The sequence below is a fragment of the Anabrus simplex genome, chromosome 2 (assembly GCF_040414725.1).
Source record: "Anabrus simplex isolate iqAnaSimp1 chromosome 2, ASM4041472v1, whole genome shotgun sequence".
Taxonomy (NCBI): Eukaryota; Metazoa; Arthropoda; class Insecta; order Orthoptera; family Tettigoniidae; genus Anabrus; species Anabrus simplex.
In genome coordinates, this window is record NC_090266.1 from 749,675,378 (window position 1) to 749,698,163 (window position 22,786).

Here is a 22,786-nt window from a genome sequence, read left to right on the forward strand (position 1 = left end):
AGAACACCTGTGGGATATGCATGGCCGAAAAGTCTGCAATCGCAACTTTGACACCCTCAACGAAATGTGGGCAATACTACTGGAAGAGTGGGGGCTCATTCCCCAGGAAACGATCCAGGACCTTCTAGCTAGCATGCTGCGAAGGATGGAGGCCATAATCATTGCCAGAGGTGGTAACACCCGACACAAACGCAAGATAAGTGTAGAGTGTCATCAAGAAAATTTTCAGTGGTATGTTCATAAGTTTTCTCAGTGTAATGCAATGTTTATTTAAGGTAATGACATTTTTATAAATTACAGCATATTTTTTACAAACTTCAAAAAAAGAACTTCAATAATCAGTATGAAGTATGTAGAGCACTGGTTAACTTCATTTCACAAAAAATATGTTGTGGGAATGAAGAAAACGCAAGGCTTTAGATAAATAAATACAGTTTTTGTTCTTAAATTAAAATGATTCAATTTTTTTTCTGCCAGCATTAATTACGCCTTTAATCCAGACATTTATTACAGATTTTCCTTTCCAAATACCTTTTTTTAAATAGCCTATACAGCCACTGTAGACTAACGGGTCCTGCTGCTGTTATTTCCACATACAATTCATCCAATTCCACTGCCTTTCCCCACTTTCATTTGTTTGACAGCAATTTCCAGTTCTTCCACTGTGATTTCACTCCCGGATTATGTCTCCTCACACTCTACCTCTATCATCTCGTCTATGCCCCTTCTCACATTCAGAGGTTCATCAATACTTTGGATCCGGAACACATAAATACAACAATGCAGCGAGTGGACACAATGAACAGAACTGTCGTAAGTAAATGATAGTGATCTGGAAGTTGTGATCCAAACAAACCAAATGGCAGTGGTAGGTTAGGTTATGATCTGGACAAACCAAATGGAAGTGACAGGTTAGATTAGGTGCGTTAATGAAAGCAGCCCATAGGCCTTTGCCATCTCCCTATGACATAAAGTTTTGGTCTAGGATTCCATTCCTTCATTTATTTTGGCCCAGGGACTATTCCTTCTTTCAATATCACCATGCGCCATGTTGGGATTAGTGCATCCTGGTTACCAAAGCAACATCACTACCAACAGAATGGGGTATTGTCTTTATGTAATTATAGCTAGATTCATTTGTTAGAATGTTAAGTCTATGAAATTCTAAAAATTATTCTTTAAATTTTCTAGAAGTTGCCTCTGATCACCATAGACTGACAACAGAAGTTGTAGCTGTGAAGAAAATAAACATCCTATGTGACAAAACTACTGACAGAATGGGGCTTTTTTTTTTTTTTTTTTTTTTTTTTTTTTTTTGTAATTATTTTCTAAGTTCCAGCCGAATCTGAAAGAAAGCTGTGTGTTGCGGCAGTGAATTATCTTGAAGCAGGAAATTCTACAAACTGCTCCCGTACTGTCCTGGATGCACTGTGAACCTACAATGTACTGTATGATGCTGTGAAAGTCTGTCAGTGACAGTGCTCCATTTATGACCATCTCATACAAAACATTACAAGTGGTTATAGGGGATCATGTTAAGCACATGCAGTCCTGGACATATAAGCTGAGCTTAGTTGGTAATTGTTGGGTTACAGTGATATTTGATTTGAATCATGTGGTAGCAATAGTGAAGTCTGCATATTTTAATAAGGTCCCAGTGTGGAGATTCAATGGAGGGAAAGTTTTATCCTTCACCTGTCCTTACTTGGAAGAACAGCTGGTTTGATGCTATCCTCTATTTAAATGGGTACTTTCAACATATTGTCACATTTTTCAAGTTGTATAATATGAAAGATATCATCAACAACTGTTGCATTAACTACCTAAAGGATCTGATTGACCGGGAAGTAAATAGACTTCCATTCGCATATGGTTTTTTCCAGCAATCATGCAGTTGAGATGGCTGAGCTTCTTTCTGAACTTAAGGGATCTCAGTATCCAACCTCTCATTTGCTGTACCCCAAACTTCATAACCTTGAGATAACTATATTTGCAATTTGTGACTGGAGTTTTTCTGCAGCAACTAACAATGCCTTGGTCAATCTCACTCCTTCAGGGAAAGCTTCATGCAAAGATATTTTCATTAAAGTGGCTTATTCTTTAAAGTGCAAGCTGCAGACTTCGAACTTCAAAGAGCCTAACCAAAATCATTTTGTCACAATTTCTCAAGCTCTGTATCCTAAAAATATCATCTTGAATAACAGGAAAGCAGCTAAGCTTGAAAAACTCTTTGGTGCATCAATTCCTTCACAAAAGGAAATCTGGTCTGGTTACAGTTCCCTCAGAGATGCAATTCAAAATCAACTGAAAAAAGGTGCGAGATGTGATATCATGTTTGCATTAAATGCACTGCAGTGAGACTTCTCTGCATTTGCTAAATTTTGTTTAGATTTATTCTGGACCCCAACAAACAACGTTGACAGTGACCACACTTTATCCCACTATAATACAGTGGTTACAGACAGACTGTGCAACTTATGGCAATGCCAATCTTAATACGATGCTTTCATTTGAACAGTGATTTTTCTTGTGGATTTGAGCATTTTGATTTGTTGTGTACCCTAACATACAATGTTGGCTGTAGGCTTATCTTTTTTTTTAAACCTAATTTTCAGAAAATTTATGCTAATTTAAAAAAATAGATGCTAATTTTGATAGAAATAGATGCTAATTTTCCCAGCCTCTAATCATTACTATACCAAGAATATCAGCAGATTAAAACATATCCACAGATAGAGAATAAATTTATTTTGAAACACTTTACCTGCAGTCAACTTCTCAATACACTTCACTACAAATTAACAAGGAAGATAGAAACATCAAAAGGAACACAAAATAGGATAAATGCAATCTATTTAAGGAAGGCAGTAAACGAAGATGTGGAGGTTGTAATTGTTCTTTTGTGTCTTCTTTTTATTTCTCCCTATTCCCATAGTTACCAGTCAGTATGTTTATTCTATTTTCCTTTTCATGTTCCTATCTTTCTACATACATGAAGTGATTTGCACTTATTTGTTTGCTTTCTGTTAAGAAATGGAACTGGCAAATGGCTTAATTTAAGAAAATTAAAACAAGGAAATTATCCTACCAAATAACTATTCCAGCAAATTCAGCACGGGTAGCTTTGCAAGCAGATGCCAAATACTTTCCAGATGGATGAGCAGCTAGAGCATAAATTTCAAATCCATGGCCATACAACTTACGAATTTCAGGCCATAATGTATTTTGCTGTAGCACCTCTTCAGTTGGTGGTTCTGAAATTAATAACATGAAGAAAGGTATTAAACAACTGACCACAAACAGCAAATTTCAAGAGGGAAGGAAGAAAGATAATTATGTTACACAAATCATGGATTGCAAATATGAAGTTATGAATATGTTTCTAAACTGTGCCCCAACTGTAAGTTTTTGCCAAATTGGTAAAGATCAGAAACAGTTCCAATAAAACCAGAGGGCTCTTTTCAGTGTGATAATATAGTAAAATAAGTCAAGAAAACTCATCTGTTATTTTATTCATATTACATTTATTCATAAAAGTTTTATCAACATACAAAATATGCAGTTAAAACATGGAAACAGTATACTTGTTAAAAATGTGTTAGTTAAAAAATGACAAAGACAGTGTCATGATATCCCTGTTGTTCTTAAACAAGTCCATTCACTGTAATCTACATCTTACTAAGCTCTTCTTTCCTTTCATTTGTAATTCAATTGTTTCTCAAATGTCATTATTAAACCTTGCACATTTAAGATATGATCACATGCTGCAAGTATTCACTACCACAACGAAGTTACAAACGGTTTCTTTAGATTTATTGTCAACACAATGCAACCTTTAGGAACTGTTGTGTGTCCTTCGCGCTCCTAGCTCTGCGCCAGCCAGCACCGCGCACGCCGCAGCTTGGATTATGTGAGACTCTACGAGATGACTCCAGTGCGCTTGCTTGTGACGTCAGTCTGCACTATAAAAGGACCACCTTGCAGCCACTTAGTAGGACTTCCCAGTGTCCAGCACCAGATTACACTGAACATCGAACACGGAGGTTATCCCTCTTAAACATGTGTCTCGGCCAGGTGGACTAAATTCTGGTTGTATGAGGTTTCACCTCAGGCCACTGCCTCAGTTCCCGTTCCTGCAGCCACGTCGAGCCCCGATGCCTGTATTCTACACATCCTCAGTCCTCACTCAGGCTCCGACACCTACATTAGATTCTCTAATTGTGAATATTCATGTCATTTCATGACAAGCCAATAGAAATAACTGCATTATGTTAGTAGGAACTTTCATGGCAAGTTACGCTTATAAAACCGATAGTTTTCGACTATCATGAACTCTACCTTTTTACAAACTATCTCGTCAAGATAGCTTCGAGTGTAAAGTTAATGTGTATAAAGTGTACATTTCTACAGACTCTCAGTCTTTTTTTTTTTTTTTTTGCTATTTGTTTTACGTCGCACCGACACAGATATGTCTTATGGCGACGATGGAATAGGAAAGGCCTAGGAAGTGGAAGGAAACGTCCGTGGCCTTAATTAAGGTACAGCCCCGGCATTTGCCTGGTGTGAAAAACAATTCTAGACGCACCAAATAATACTATATTTTTTAAAAAGACATGTTACTTGTATAACATAAAAAAAGGTTAATACTAACTAGTCAATTTTTAATATTTTCCATGTAAAATAGGACTTGTTGTTTTAAAACTGTGGTTTAAATGGCAAAAATAGATTCTTTTATCAATTTTACATGATTCTATTGTACATAAGCTACACCAAATCATAGACTTTTCCAATTATATATAAAAAATAATTTTAGATGCACTAAATAAGATTGTATTTTTCAAAAAAGACATGTTATTTGTATAGTACAATGGACCTATGCTATTTAGCTATATTTTTAATGTTTTTCATGTAAGAATAGGACTTGCTATTGCATATTGTTAAATTTTTGAATGTTCCTTGCTATAAAAAAAATAAAAATAAAATTTAAAAAAAACTCAATGGCTGATGATGGCATAGTGGATTGCTGAAACCAGTCCCAAAGATGTATTTTATGATAAGTTAAATAAATATGTGATGTTCTAAATAGACCATTACGATAACGTATTGAATAGGTGGAACCTTTAGCTTTACTAAGCATTGTAAAATCTTGAGTCAATACGGACAAAAAATGAAGTTTTTAATACTAAATATGAAAATGGGAAACCATGGAAAACCATCTTCAGGGCTGCCGACAGTGGGGCTCGAACCCACTATCTCCCGATTACTGGATACTGAACTCTCAGTCTACTATCAAGATTAATTACTTGCGAATTTACTCAGCTTCAAGAAAAGTTTAAGTTAAATTCATGTATATATTGTATAAAGTCATATTGAAGCAATAAATTTATGTTGTGTTCCAGTATACCTTATCTTGTATACAACAGGAACTAGCTCTTTAAAATGCTGTTAGAGATGTACAACCAACACAGATAAATATTATGGTGACAATGGGATAGGAAAGGGCTAGGAGTGGAAAGGATATGGTTGTGGCATTAATTAAGGTACAGTCCCAGCATTTACCTGGTGTCAGAATTTAACGTTAAGAATTTCATACTTAGGTTCCGTATTGAAACAAGATTTACATCAAAGAAAGGATAATAAGTTCCACCTTTTCAATACTATATATTGTGTGAAACTTTTACATTACAGTTAAAACATCACAACTTTTGTACATTCGGTACCGGTTTTGACAGATTCTCTGTCATCATCAGCCAAGGATAACTGTACAAAGACAAGTATAAATCATAACTCTTATGGTGTGATTACAATGGTGAATTAAAAATATACATTGTATGGTTAAAATAGTATATACATATATAGATTGAAGGTCAGTAAAATAAGAATAGTTATATTTCTATAAGGTGTACACCTTAATATTTCTAATTAAAAGGATAACTTGTTGAGAGAAATTCTGTTAACATATGAATAGTAACACAGTAAAGGTTTCCACCTATTCAGTACTAATACGTATTTACAATGTTATAAATTACATGGAACTAGTTCCGACCCACCTAGGGGTCATCATCAGCCATATTAAAGCATACATAAGTTTTTGTCGAATCCTAAAACATGTTGTTTTTAACTGTAATAATCGTATGGATTTTATAATTTATAAAGTGAAGTTTGGTAATGAGATGAGAAATGTTAGTATGGTACAGGTGAGTAGTAAATAATAATATATATACAAACAAGTTTGGAACAAAGTACTAGTGAGGTGCTTAGAGTTGTAAAAATATAACCTCGTGGATGTCAGTAGTCCTCGTACTAAAGAAACAATGTAAAATAACACATATAAACATATATACAAGTATGTACAAAGTCTGGAGAGTAAAGAGTGATACTCTTTCAATGTCGAGTCGGCTTGACACTGATCACTTAAGCGGAGAAATTAGGTATTTGGAGTATTAAAGCTGTGTTGGTCGGTTGCGTTGTTGATTGTTGGACGTGAAGTTATTTTTGAATTTCTGGTTGAGAAGAAGGTGGAAACTGCGCGTGGATATATTGATTCTCAGTTCTTAGCGGAAACCAAATTGGACCTGTTTAAATGGAGAAAGTCGGTAAAAACAAAAAACAAAAAATGGAGATAGGAAAAGGTTAACATAAAGTGAAAGGACGCTTACCTCGCGCTGCGGTGTGTGTAGTATAGCTGATGGTGTGTGATTGGTGGCGGGGAGAGAAGTGTGGGCAGAGAGGAGGGCAGGCGCGTGCGGGTTAGGAGGGGGTTAGGAAGAGTGGGGGTGGCTTGGGGTGAGGTGGGGGTGGGGAGCTTTTAAGGCGAGGCTGAAGGGTGCGGGAAAAAGGGTAATTGTCTCGGAAAAGTACCTTTGATTAGACTTAGGATTGAGTTTTGGTTGGCTGCATTATTGTTTCTGAGGAAAGTGATGAATAGATCGAAGAGTATGTTGGGTTTCTCTGAGATTTCATTGAGATTGTGACTGGGTTGAAGTATTGGTCTAGGTGTATGTAGTAATTTTCCATTATGTTGAGTAAAGGGCCCTTGTTTGCTAATTCGAGGATGTCCATGTCCTGTTCGATATTGGTGAAATTATGGTTATAATCATGCATGTGTTGGCCGATGGCTGAAAAACTGTTGTATTTTATTGCATTAGTGTGTTCGTGGTATCTGGTATTGAAGTTTCTACCGGTTTGTCCGATGTAGGATTTTTCACAGGTGTTGCATTTGATCCTGTAAACTCCTGATTTTAAAAAACTGTTGGTCTTGTTGATGTGTGAAGTATTGTGTAAGACGTTCGTGTTCTTATTGTTGGTTTTGAAGGCTATTTTAACGCCTTGTTTCTTGAAGATATTGGTTAACTTGTAGATATCATTGTTGAACGTGAAGGTGGAAAATGTTAGAGGTTTAGTCACTTCTTTTTTGAGGGTAGTTTTAGGGCGATGTTTGTGTTTATTGATTATCCTTTCTATAAAATGATTGCTGAAGCCGTTGTATTTTGCAATTCCGCGAATTGTGTTAAGTTCGTTCTTTAGATCTTTCTTGGACATGGGTATGCTGAAGGCTCGGTGAACTAGGTTGTTGTATGTGGCTCGTTTGTGGGACTGGGGGTGCAGTGAATCTTGGCGAATGGTGGAGGCTGTTTGAGTAGGTTTTCTGAATATTTTATAACTGAAAGAATCTGAGTTTCTAGTGATAGTTAAATCTAGGAAGTTGATTTTTTGATTTGATTCGGATTCTAGTGTGAATTTGATATGAGAATCAATAGTGTTGAGTTTTAAGAGGGTGGTGGAGGCATTAACTGATTGCTCATTCATGATTACGAAGACATCGTCAACATATCTGGCCCAAAAGAGAATGCTTCCAAATTCATTGTCAATTTTGGTGTGTTCGAGGAAGTCCAGGTATATTTCTGCCAAGATGCCTGAGGCCGGTGACCCCATTGCCAAACCATCTTGTTGATATATAACATTGTCGAAAGTGAAGAAGTTGTTGTTGATGATTAGTTTTAATACTGTGATAAAGTCTTGTGTCTCTAGTTTGCTTAAGTGGCTGTTTTTGTTTAAATTGTTTTTAATTATTGGAATTAATTTTGACACTTGTATGCTTGGGTACATGTTTACAATATCGAAAGAGTGGATGGAGTAATCCAGTTGCAAATTGAAATTGTTAAGTTTTTCTACTAGCTCTGATGTGTTCTTAATGGACTTTTTGCATAAAAATTGATAATTTTTTCTTAAGAAACGTTGGATGAATTGTGATAATTTGTATAAGGGGCTTGGTCTATAGTTGATAATTGGGCGGATGGGAACTCCAGCTTTGTGTATCTTGGGGAGAGCTTTAGCAGTGGGGAGTCCTGGGTTCATATGTATGAGTTTGGATTTTTCCTGTTCAGTAAATAAAAATGAAGTGTTTTTAAGAGTTTGTTTAAGTAGTCTTTGAATTTTTTGGGTGGGGTCTTTTTTTATTATAGAAAATGAGCTGTCTGTGAAAAAGTTTTTTTGTTTTTTCAATATATGCTTTTTTATCCATGTTAACTATTGCATTGCCTTTGTCAGCTTTGGTTACGATGAGTTCGTTGTCTTTAATTTTCTTTTTGAGGGCGTATATGCGCTTTTGTTCAGCTATTTTGTCTCTATTATTGAGCTTATTTGCGGGGTTGGTTAGGTTGGAGAGGATATTGTTCAGTTTCCTTTTAACATCGGTTCTAACCTCATTTTGTGTATCTTCCGGCATTTTGCTAATGGCTAGCTCCGATTCTGTGATCATAGTAGCGGCTATGTTGAGGCTGTTCAAATTGGGCCAGTTGTGTTTCGGTCCTTTGGATAAAGTTGAGTGTTCAATATCACTTAAGGGCGTGTTTGATAGATTTACGACCGCTGGATGAAGCTGCGAACAATCGAACGTGTTTCTGTTGGAGTTTCTAGTTTGAATGTTATGTAGTTGGGAGTTTTTTAACCTGTTGAGTTTATTCTCCAAGTTTGACTGTTTTCTGGCTAGTTCGTGGAATAATTTGTTCTCTACTTGTTGATAGAAAAGTGTCCATTGTGCGTTTGAAAGTAGTTTAGTCGCTGCGAGGTGAGCGTCATATAATTTCTAATTCAAAAAAGATTTCTTTCTGTGCAAGAATTTAATTTCGTCTCTTAACCATATTTTGTTGGTTTTTGTTTTGAGTTTTGATGGTTTGAGGTGAAATCCGATGTTTCTTTTTATTGCTTCTTAGAAAATTAGGTGTCAAGTTGAGTGATATACATTGTTTTAGGAAGTCGACGTCTTTGCGTAGTTTGGCTATCTTTAATTTTAGGCCTAGATATTGAAAGGCTTTCTATTTTGCCTGGTAGGCTACATCATCAAGGGTTATGAATTTCATGTTGTTGGTCTGTACTGAACTGAGAATAACATATGAATAGTAAGACGATGTCTTCGTAATCATGAATGAGCAATCAATTAATGCCTCCACCACCCTCTTAAAACTCAACACTATTGATTCTCATATCAAATTCACACTAGAATCTGAATCAAATCAAAAAATCAACTTCCTAGATTTAACTATCACTAGAAACTCAGATTCTTTCAGTTATAAAATATTCAGAAAACCTACTCAAACAGCCTCCACCATTCGCCAAGCTTCAATGCACCCCCAGTCCCACAAACGAGCCACATACAACAACCTAGTTCACCGAGCCTTCAGCATACCCATGTCCAAGAAAGATCTAAAGAACGAACTTAACACAATTCGCGGAATTGCAAAATACAACGGCTTCAGCAATCATTTTATAGAAAGGATAATCAATAAACACAAACATCGCCCTAAAACTACCCTCAAAAAAGAAGTGACTAAACCTCTAACATTTTCCACCTTCACGTTCGACAATGATATCTACAAGTTAACCAATATCTTCAAGAAACAAGGCGTTAATATAGCCTTCAAAACCAACAATAAGAACACGAACGTCTTACACAGTACTTCACACATCAACAAGACCAACAGTTTTTTAAAATTAGGAGTTTACAGGATCAAATGCAACACCTGTGAAAAATCCTACATCGGACAAACCGGTAGAAACTTCAATACCAGATACCACAAACACACTAATGCAATAAAATACAACAGGTTTTCAGCCATCGGCCAACACATGCATGATTATAACCATAATTTCACCAATATCGAACAGGACATGGACACCCTCGAATTAGCAAACAAGGGCCCTTTACTCAACATAATGGAAAATTACTACATACACCTAGACCAATACTTCAACGCCAGTCACAATCTCAATGAAATCTCAGAGAAACCCAACATACTCTTCGATCTATTCATCACTTTCCTCAGAAACAATAATGCAGCCAACCAAAACTCAATCCTAAGTCTAATCAAAGGTACTTTTCCGAGACAATTACCCTTTTTCCCCCACCCTTCAGCCCCGACTTCAAAGCTCCCCACCCCCACCTCACCCCAAGCCACCCCCACTCTTCCTAACCCCCTCCTAACCCGCACGCGCCTGCCCTCCTCTCTGCCCACACTTCTCTCCCCGCCACCAATCACACACCGTCAGCTATACTACACACACCGCAGCGCGAGGTAAGCGTCCTTTCACTTTATGTTAACCTTTTCCTATCTCCATTTTTTGTTTTTTGTTTTTACCGACTTTCTCCATTTAAACAGGTCCAATTTGGTTTCCGCCTAGAACTGAGTATCAATATATCCACACGCAGTTTCCACCTTCTTCTCAACCAGAAATTCAAAAATAACTTCACGTCCAACAATCAACAACGCAACCAACCAACACAGCTTTAATACTCCAAATACCTAATTTCTCCGCTTAAGTGATCAGTGTCAAGCCGACTCGACATTAAAAGAGTATCACTCTTTACTCTCCAGACTTTGTACATACTTGTATATATGTTTATATGTGTTATTTTACATTGTTTCTTTAGTACGAGGACTACTGACATCCACGAGGTTATATTTTTACAACTCTAAGCACCTCACTAGTACTTTGTTCCAAACTTGTTTGTATATATATTATTATTTACTACTCACCTGTACCATACTAACATTTCTCATCTCATTACCAAACTTCACTTTATAAATTATAAAATCCATACGATTATTACAGTTAAAAACAACATGTTTTAGGATTCGACAAAAACTTATGTATGCTTTAATATGGCTGATGATGACCCCTAGGTGGGTCGAAACTAGTTCCATGTAATTTATAACATTGTAAATACATATTAGTACTGAATAGGTGGAAACCTTTACTGTGTTACTATTCATATGTTATTCTCAGTTCAGTATGGACCAACAACATGAAATTCATAACCCTTGATGATGTAGCCTACCAGGCAAAACAGAAAGCCTTTCAATATCTAGGCCTAAAATTAAAGATAGCCAAACTACGCAAAGACGTCGACTTCCTAAAACAATGTATATCACTCAACTTGACACCTAATTTTCGAAGAAGCAATAAAAAGAAACATCGGATTTCACCTCAAACCATCAAAACTCAAAACAAAAACCAACAAAATATGGTTAAGAGACGAAATTAAATTCTTGCACAGAAAGAAATCTTTTTTGAATCAGAAATTATATGACGCTCACCTCGCAGCGACTAAACTACTTTCAAACGCACAATGGACACTTTTCTACCAACAAGTAGAGAACAAATTATTTCACGAACTAGCCAGAAAACAGTCAAACTTGGAGAATAAACTCAACAGGTTAAAAAACTCCCAACTACATAACATTCAAACTAGAAACTCCAACAGAAACACGTTCGATTGTTCGCAGCTTCATCCAGCGGTCGTAAATCTATCAAACACGCCCTTAAGTGATATTGAACACTCAACTTTATCCAAAGGACCGAAACACAACTGGCCCAATTTGAACAGCCTCAACATAGCCGCTACTATGATCACAGAATTGGAGCTAGCCATTGGCAAAATGCCGGAAGATACACAAAATGAGGTTAGAACCGATGTTAAAAGGAAACTGAACAATATCCTCTCCAACCTAACCAACCCCGCAAATAAGCTCAATAATAGAGACAAAATAGCTGAACAAAAGCGCATATACGCCCTCAAAAAGAAAATTAAAGACAACGAACTCATCGTAACCAAAGCTGACAAAGGCAATGCAACAGTTAACATGGATAAAAAAGCATATATTGAAAAAACAAAAAAACTTTTTCACAGACAGCTCATTTTCTATAATCAAAAAAGACCCCACCCAAAAAATTCAAAGACTACTTAAACAAACTCTTAAAAACACTTCATTTTTATTTACTGAACAGGAAAAATCCAAACTCATACATATGAACCCAGGACTCCCCACTGCTAAAGCTCTCCCCAAGATACACAAAGCTGGAGTTCCCATCCGCCCAATTATCAACTATAGACCAAGCCCCTTATACAAATTATCACAATTCATCCAACGTTTCTTAAGAAAAAATTATCAATTTTTATCCAAAAAGTCCATTAAGAACACATCAGAGCTAGTAGAAAAACTTAACAATTTCAATTTGCAACTGGATTACTCCATCCACTCTTTCGATATTGTAAACATGTACCCAAGCATACAAGTATCAAAATTAATTCCAATAATTAAAAACAATTTAAACAAAAACAGCCACTTAAGCAAACTAGAGACACAAGACTTTATCACAGTATTAAAACTAATCATCAACAACAACTTCTTCACTTTCGACAATGTTATATATCAACAAGATGGTTTGGCAATGGGGTCACCAGCCTCAGGCATCTTGGCAGAAATATACCTGGACTTCCTCGAACACACCAAAATTGACAATGAATTTGGAAGCATTCTCTTTTGGGCCAGATATGTTGACGATGTCTTCGTAATCATGAATGAGCAATCAGTTAATGCCTCCACCACCCTCTTAAAACTCAACACTATTGATTCTCATATCAAATTCACACTAGAATCCGAATCAAATCAAAAAATCAACTTCCTAGATTTAACTATCACTAGAAACTCAGATTCTTTCAGTTATAAAATATTCAGAAAACCTACTCAAACAGCCTCCACCATTCGCCAAGATTCACTGCACCCCCAGTCCCACAAACGAGCCACATACAACAACCTAGTTCACCGAGCCTTCAGCATACCCATGTCCAAGAAAGATCTAAAGAACGAACTTAACACAATTCGCGGAATTGCAAAATACAACGGCTTCAGCAATCATTTTATAGAAAGGATAATCAATAAACACAGACATCGCCCTAAAACTACCCTCAAAAAAGAAGTGACTAAACCTCTAACATTTTCCACCTTCACGTTCAACAATGATATCTACAAGTTAACCAATATCTTCAAGAAACAAGGCGTTAAAATAGCCTTCAAAACCAACAATAAGAACACGAACGTCTTACACAATACTTCACACATCAACAAGACCAACAGTTTTTTAAAATCAGGAGTTTACAGGATCAAATGCAACACCTGTGAAAAATCCTACATCGGACAAACCGGTAGAAACTTCAATACCAGATACCACGAACACACTAATGCAATAAAATACAACAGTTTTTCAGCCATCGGCCAACACATGCATGATTATAACCATAATTTCACCAATATCGAACAGGACATGGACATCCTCGAATTAGCAAACAAGGGCCCTTTACTCAACATAATGGAAAATTACTACATACACCTAGACCAATACTTCAACGCCAGTCACAATCTCAATGAAATCTCAGAGAAACCCAACATACTCTTCGATCTATTCATCACTTTCCTCAGAAACAATAATGCAGCCAACCAAAACTCAATCCTAAGTCTAATCAAAGGTACTTTTCCGAGACAATTACCCTTTTTCCCGCACCCTTCAGCCTCGCCTTAAAAGCTCCCCACCCCCACCTCACCCCAAGCCACCCCCACTCTTCCTAACCCCCTCCTAACCCGCACGCGCCTGCCCTCCTCTCTGCCCACACTTCTCTCCCCGCCACCAATCACACACCATCAGCTATACTACACACACCGCAGCGCGAGGTAAGCGTCCTTTCACTTTATGTTAACCTTTTCCTATCTCCATTTTTTGTTTTTTGTTTTTACCGACTTTCTCCATTTAAACAGGTCCAATTTGGTTTCCGCTAAGAACTGAGAATCAATATATCCACGCGCAGTTTCCACCTTCTTCTCAACCAGAAATTCAAAAATAACTTCACGTCCAACAATCAACAACGCAACCGACCAACACAGCTTTAATACTCCAAATACCTAATTTCTCCGCTTAAGTGATCAGTGTCAAGCCGACTCGACATTAAAAGAGTATCACTCTTTACTCTCCAGACTTTGTACATACTTGTATATATGTTTATATGTGTTATTTTACATTGTTTCTTTAGTACGAGGACTACTGACATCCACGAGGTTATATTTTTACAACTCTAAGCACCTCACTAGTACTTTGTTCCAAACTTGTTTGTATATATATTATTATTTACTACTCACCTGTACCATACTAACATTTCTCATCTCATTACCAAACTTCACTTTATAAATTATAAAATCCATACGATTATTACAGTTAAAAACAACATGTTTTAGGATTCGACAAAAACTTATGTATGCTTTAATATGGCTGATGATGACCCCTAGGTGGGTCGAAACTAGTTCCATGTAATTTATAACATTATAAATACATATTAGTACTGAATAGGTGGAAACCTTTACTGTGTTACTATTCATATGTTATTCTCAGTTCCGTACGGACCAACAACATGAAATTCATAACCCTTGAAGAAATTCTGTTTTTGTAATTTATAGTTATAGTGAAATTTGATTGTAGGCTTAAATCTGTAATATTTTAACTTTTTGACCAGTTGATTCGTTGAAGTCATGTAGCCATGTTTGACACATTAAAAAGGTAAACAAACATTTAGTCAAATGGCGTTCCACATAAAATATGTACAATAAAATTCGATTGGAGCTTCAACTTGGACTTAAGAAAGGAAGAATTATGTTAAAATGTTCAATGCAAGCAGAAATAGAGTTAATTTTTCACTACGTATTGATGTTGATAGTTAGAGTGTCCATTGAACAATTCAATATGTCGACTTATATTCTGGAATGTTGGTTTATATCGTTTTGAGAAAATAGTAATTGAGGTTCTTGCAAAGGTGTTACTTGAAGATCTTATGTTGTAAGTTGTGAATACACCAATGATTTGGAAAGATCCTGATCCAAGTCGGAACCTATAAGAAACAAAACACGATTTAAAGTTATATGAGAATCGGAAGGAGTTAAAATTCGCGAAATATTAGCGAAATGAAGCCCACCCGATTATAGTCCCGCCTCCACCGCGCTTCCCCTTCCCCTTACTCAGTAACTCCACCCCTCCTTGCTTCCTTCTGAGGTCCGTCTCTTCACATTCAGGCTGTTAGTTCCACTCCGGTACATCTACTACGAACTTGGCACCTGAGGTGAGTCCTTCATTTCGCTAATATTTCGCGAATTTTAACTCCTTCCGATTCTCATATAACTTTAAATCACGTTTTATATCTTATAGGTTCCGACTTGGATCAGGATCTTTCCAAATCATTTATGTATTCACAACTTACAACATAAGATCTTCAAGTACCACCTTAGCAAGAACCTCAATTACTATTTTCTCAAAATGATATAAACCAACATTCCAGAATATAAGTCGACATATTGAATTGTTCAATGGACACTAACTATCAACATCAATACGTAGTGAAAAATTAACTCCATTTCTGCTTGCATTGAACATTTTAACATAATTCTTCCTTTCTTAAGTCCAAGTTGAAGCTCCAATCGAATTTTATTGTACATATTTTATGTGGAACGCCATTTGACTAAATGTTTGTTTACCGTTTTAATGTGTCAAACATGGCTACATGACTTCAACGAATCAACTGGTCAAAAAGTTAAAATATTACAGATTTAAGCCTACAATCAAATTTCACTATAACTATAAATTACGAAAACAGAATTTCTCTCAACAAGTTATCCTTTTAATTAGAAATATTAAGGTGTACACCTTATAGAAATATGACTATTCTCATTTTACTGACCTTCAATCTATATATGTATATACTATTTTAACCATACAATGTATATTTTTAATTCACCATTGTAATCACACCATAAGAGTCATGATTTATACTTGTCTTTATACAATTATCCTTGGCTGATGATGACAGAGAATCTGTCGAAACCGGTACCGAATGTACAAAAGTTGTGATGTTTTAACTGTAATGTAAAAGTTTCACACAATATATAGTATTGAAAAGGTGGAACTTATTATCCTTTCTTTGATGGTGTCAGAATGGCAAAACACAGAAAACTATCTTCAGGGCTGCCGAGAGTGGTGTTCGAACCCACTATCTCTTGAATGCAAGCTCACAGACTATTTAAGAAAGGTGACCGAAAGAAGTGTAATAACTAAAGATGTAAAACCCTTTTATCTCAGTTGGTTAAAAATACAACCTATGTCAGAAAAGTTCCAGGACTGAGGTCGTAAGAAATAGAAGTTGGACTTACCAAGTCATGATCTTAGCTCCTGTCAAAGCAGCCCCTTGGCTATCTATACACAATTGCCAGCATTTCTGGAGGTCTTGGAAGCAAGCAGGGAAACTGTCAACTGCGATGCTTGCAAGCTCATGTGTCACAGCCCATTGGATGTCTGCAATATCTTTATGAAGCTTTCTTTTCAGCCGCAATTTCATTTGCGGAAAAAATCGCGACGCAAGATGTCAGGCAAAGGTGGATGTGGGACAACAGTGACAGAATGTCTGGCTAGATACTCGGTAACAGATAAAGCAGGGTGAGGTCTTACATTGTCGTGGAGTAAGAACCTGTCTTGCAACTGCCGCAAGTCAGGGCAGCGACGTCAAATTGTTTGTCGCAAACATTTCAAGACTTCTATGTAAAGAATTTCATTCACTGTTTCACCAACTGGAACATACTCATGGTGAGCTAACCGTTTACTGTCAAAGAATGTGATCAACATTGTTTTTGTTCTTGAAGGTTGACGTTTGGATTTTTTCGAGAGCTGATGATTCAGGACTCTGCCATTCTGCACTTTGACCCTTTTTATGGGGGTCATACTGGTAACACCAACTTTCACCCCCAGCAATAATCTTTGTTGGAAATGTGGGATCACGACTGGCTCTATCCAGTAGTTCTGCAGAAATTCTTCATCTTTCCTCTTTCTGGTCATCTGTTAGGGTGTACGGGATGAGTTTTGCATTCAGTTTCCATTTCCCTAAATCGCCGCGTAAAATATTATGACACACATCATGATTCAAATTAAGCTCTTCTGATAACGCACACACAGTTACATGATGGTCTTCTTGCAATAACTGCCATACATGCTCCACATTTGCATCGGAATGTGCTGTAGACGGGCGGCCAGTTCTGGGATCGTCTTGCACTGAATCTCTGCCTTCCCGAAACCTTTTGTGCCACTCGAACACATGACTTCTTGTCAGTGTATCGCCTCCATATGCTTGTGTAATGTACCACGTTTCACTAGGGGTTTTCCTGAGCTTAACGCAAAACTTAATGTTCACTCTTTGTTCACAATCAGCGCCCATTGCATCACCGTCACTACACCAAACAGAGTGTTGCTAATCACAGCCCTGCCACCCAGTGTGTATGTGTGAAAACATGGCCAAGACCATCTCAGAATGTACACATACCAGGTAACATACAACCAACATTTGTTCCTTTGTTCGCACTGCAAACTCAGAAATACAACACTTCTCCCAGAACTTTTCTGACGAAGGGTATATACAAGTCCTTCCTGGAGAGAATAAACAGAAAATATGTTGAACCTAAACTTCAGGAAGAACAACATGGATTTAGATTGGACAGATCAAACCAAGACCTCTATTTTTTGACAAGAATGATCACTGAAAAATTTTGGAATAAGAATAGAATGCTTATAATTGTATTCTTGGATACTGTGAAGGCTTATGATCACATACCACATAAGCACATATAACAACGTCTTGAGGTGTAATGGACTGCCAAATGACATAATAGCTCACGTTAAACAATCATATAGAGAAACAAAGAGCTGTGTGCAAACTCAAGGAGGTTTGGTGATGAGTCGAAATCTTGATACAGTTATTTTAAATTTACACAGTATTTAAGAAAAACAAGGTATCTGTTTAAGATGTTCTTAAAAAGATAAATACTTAGTGAATTCACCTAAGCAATGTAAAACAGCTGAAGATATTCTAAAAAGGAACAAAACATGTACTGTGTATGATTAATTGATTTGCTTAAATGCAAATATAAGAATCAAAAACATGGAAGATTTTTACTGTTATGAAGTCTTTGTAAATATTATTTGATACGGGAAATGAAGCTGATTTCTTACAAGCCGGGTTATGTCGAAAATCGTTAGATTTTTTTTTGTCGCACGTGAGTTTTACTGATAGCCCTTTTGAAAAGTTGGTGGATATGCCTAGGGAATTCCTTGCTGGAATGGATGATGGCCTTCAGATACACCTGTATAAAATCCCTGATTCCACTCTCAAGTCCAAGTCTTAACTTTAATTATCCTGTCACTGATCTGGTCAATATTGTCTTCTCTCAATATAACACCCAAACACCATTTGTTGCCATCTTTCCTCCACTCCAATATAATCTATACCCTTTCTTCAATTCTTTTTGACCTTTCACCTTCCATTTTTCTCTCTCATATTCCCATCATTGCTATGTCTTTCTACTCCATATACTCTATCAGTTCTTCTACCTTGCCATTCAAAGTCATGACAATGATGATACCAATTCTTGTGATATCTGGTAGCCCACTTCTCACAGTCCCCCAGAGCACCGGAAAATGCGTGTCACTTCAGGGTGACGCCCTAGCATTTTCCAAGGCCTCGATTCACTCGCACTCATTTTACAGGCTGTTTGTACAATGAGTTTGCCAGTCCCAAAGGCATTTTATTACCTTCTGTCAGGTTCAGATTAGGTTGCCCCTAACATGGAGTCCGACACCTTTTGTAGCCGCTCCTCTGGAGTACAGATGCTACAGGTTTGACCCTTCTGATATCTCCACTGTACCAAAGTCCATCTTCTTCACCGTAGATCCCGTTGAGGTCTTCACCCGTAAGCCAGGGCAAGGGCCCTCCATATTTATGACCCCTGCGTAACCTTCTAGAAGGCCTGCCTTACTCCAGCAGGGTACAGAATGAAAAGTTTATTAGTAATAATAATTTATAGGTTGTTTCTTCGCCTACTTCTGTACCCAAATACAAGACTACCATTCATTTCTTTATGGCAGTGAAGAATAGTGAGTTGTTATTGTCAATACTGTGGTATTCTTGTAGAGCCAAGTCATGTAATGTACATTTTGTGCACAGGGAATGTGAATAAAGAGTGTTAAAAACGGTGACGTTCCATCAGTTTCTTACTGATCCAAGCCTATTAGAGAAGTGGAAAATTGCCGTTTCGAGGTAAGGCAAAAAAAACTAGGCTTTTTATGGTAACCAGCAAGAACGTCAAAAGTGTATAGCAAGCATTTCGTTGAATCTGAATTTAGGGTTCGCCCCACGGAGAAGAAGGCTTCTTCCAGATAAAATTTATTTAGTGGTTAATCCACTTATAAACAATTTTTTGCCAAAAGCAGAAGTGATCCTACCCCAGATTAGATTAATCTAAACCAGAAAGAATTCAATCAATGACAGCTTCACCTACCAAGAAACCCTTCAACCTCCTATGACAAAAGTAGCAATTCTAGTATCCACCCCAACTCCAAAAGCATCTCGAAGAGCTAAATACAAGAGAAACAGAAGGAAATCTATTTTGTTGAAGAAGTCTATTGATTTATAAGATTGGACAGAAACTGAAAGAATTAAAATCAGAGAAGGAGGCAAAAACAACAAAAGTACACCAAAAAGTACCGTATTTACTCGTGTATTAGACCCCCTGGCTTTTTGGGACAAAGAAAATTTAAAAAATCTTTCATACAAGACCCCCCAACATAATTCTTCAGAGAAGAACAACGATTCCGCTTCGAAGCGGGTACAAGTCTTACTGCAGCTCCAATGACACTACACAAATTTTTGAATAGTTTCATCCGTACGACCCGCACATTGAAAACACACGTCAAAGTCATGCGGTACATTTGTGTTTCGGAGTTAGGAAATGTCACCTCTGTAGTGTAGGCATAGTGCAACTCTGATGATGACTTACAAGTAGGTGAATAGTTTCGTGTCCGACCTGTGCAATTAAAGCACATATCAGTCATGCTATATGTCTGCTTTTTATAGTTAAGAATATCTGCCAGTATAATGGTTAGCTGGCATTCTCTGGGTCCTGAGTTTGATTCCCAGTACCGTACAGCTGGAGATTTAAGAATGGCAGGAAATTTGATATGCAGTAAAAATGGTACATGCAGCTCCCCTCCATTGGGGGGCAGCACCACCTCAGGATGAGGAAACTAGTTTACTTTAATTTTAAAACATTCACAGCTGTTGCTATTAATACAGCAGGCAAGTTCTTTAACAAAGTGATCCTTTAATATCTCGTAACTCAGGCCAATGTAGCCTATGTAATCTTTGGAGAGAAGTAGGTTTAAAATGCAATGAAAACAATCCAATCATAACGATTGTTTTTTTTTTTTTTGCTAGTGGCTTTACGTCGCACCGACACAGATAGGTCTTATGGCGATGATGGGATAGGAAAGGCCTAGGAAATGGAAGGAAGCGGCCGTGGCCTTAATTAAGGTACAGCCCCAGCATTTGCCTGGTATGAAAATGGGAAACCACGGAAAACCATCTTCAGGGCTGCCGACAGTGGGATTCGAACCCAACTATCTCCCGGATGCAACCTCACAGCCGCGCGCCCCTAACCGCACGGCCAACTCGCCCGGTGACGATTGTTTTACTCGCCAACGTACCTACATAATAATAATAATAATAATAATAATAATAATAATAATAATAACAATAATAATAATAGTTATGGACTTTCCGTGGAGATTAGAGGTGTAAGAAGGTGCGGGCATGAATGGGTGGACAAAGAAAAGATCAAATCTTAATTTAAAACTCTAAAATTTTAAATTTTATTTCTTTCCTTGTTTTTTCTTTTTTTCTTCAGATTTTAAACTTTGTTAAACAATAACAAATAACAGTAGGATAGACAAAAGGGGAGCTCTTCAGCTCATATAACAATAGTTATTTGAAACCTAAAAATGATCGGGTACAATAGACATAATGATTTTTAAAGAGATGAGTTAGGTAGCTCAAATGTTACACTATTACAAAGAGCAATACTGCTCCAATCAATTACAAGTAAGGGGACAGGGTTCCAAAATTTACCACATTTGGACAAGCATCTTTGCTCCACACAATTAACTAGGAGACTACTCTCCAAAATTTACAAGATTCAAGCCTCTCCAAGGCACAATCTAACTTTTACATTAAGTCAAATACAAACTGATTTCACTGTCTTGTTCGCTCGACAGTCTAAGTTACATTTAAATATGAACAGTTAAACATTAACACAGGCAATAAGTGCCCATTCTACCTGGCCTCAGTGAAAAAGAAAAAAAAAAATTAATATGTCGGCCATAAACCAAAATGTTAGGAGGCGAACTCTTGCACTCCTTTGAAGTTCACTGAAAATTCTTAAAACCCTATGTGGGCTTATGGCCTGACGTTACAGAGGCTAAGCCTATACTACAGAGGTGACTAGATGGTGAGAAAATTTTAAATTACAAAAGGAAGTGATCAATTTAAAAGTTTACGAAATCACAGTCACCCCAATACCAAGTTGAATGGGAATTAAAAAAGGGTTTACACTCTTTATTCCCTTCTTTAAACTTGTTTAAAAATTTACATTGAAAGACTGAAATTTACATTATGAAAGAATTTTGAAACCATCCCCTCAAGTTAGCTTTCTGAAACTATCACGTGATTAAAAGATGTCTCCCATTACCTTGAGCTGGTGGGCCTTCTGACAATGGGCAAGGCTTGCCCCCAGCCTCTGACACACTCTAAACCACTTGACTGGTGTGATGGAAAAGACAACATGATCCAAAAGGTCCCAGCTTTCATAGCGGAGAGGAAGGTTCCAGAACTCTCTGGGCCGAAGCCCTGTACACACCCACAATTTATATTGGTTAATATAATAAGTATTCAACATTCCTGATTGGTGGAAAATTTTGAAGAAGAAGGAAGAGATGGCAGTGCTAGAAACATAAGAACACAGAAAAGAATCTACAAATGTTACAGTTTTTCAAACTTGGAAACTACAAATTTCTTTGAAAATTAATTGCCCATCTTCCCACCAGAGGAGGCACATAAGTCGACAGTACAGACATCTGAAGATAAAGTTCGAAACATTTTCTGAAATAAGTTTCACTGTTCATATAACAGATGGCCTTCTAAAAGGTGCTCACTTTAAATGAACAGAGTGGGTGTACCTCCGGTATAATAATAATAAACGTATTTATTTTACGACCCAACTAACTACTTTTACGATTTTCGGAGACGCCAAACAGAACATACTATGTGTTAATAAAAAAAATATGGAGGCAACGAGCGTGCTAAATAAAACATTATGATAATACAACACATTACCGCCACACCTGTAGATATCCACAAATGCGACAAACTTTCCTGTTATTTATTTTCATTCTTTCCGTCGTGGAACTTCGACACTATCCAGGCACTTAGTAGCATACCTAACCTAAACAATACGGTCTGTCTTTTCTCAATTAGGTAAAGCCTGATGTGATAACTGTAGAGAACAAGCATGAAATATACTTTAAAATAAAGGTC

At 37.0% G+C, this 22,786-nt stretch overlaps 1 protein-coding gene across 1 annotated transcript in view; it reads right to left on the minus strand.

Annotated features, from left to right (window-relative positions):
* Nucleotides 1-22,786, minus strand: part of Elp2 (elongator complex protein 2) — a 273,780-nt gene that overhangs the window by 75,803 nt on the left and 175,191 nt on the right. Inside the window, exon 9 of the mRNA XM_068226276.1 lies at nt 3,089-3,254. Within this exon, the coding sequence (XP_068082377.1) occupies nt 3,089-3,254 (166 nt within the window). The remainder of the gene's footprint in view (nt 1-3,088; nt 3,255-22,786) is intronic.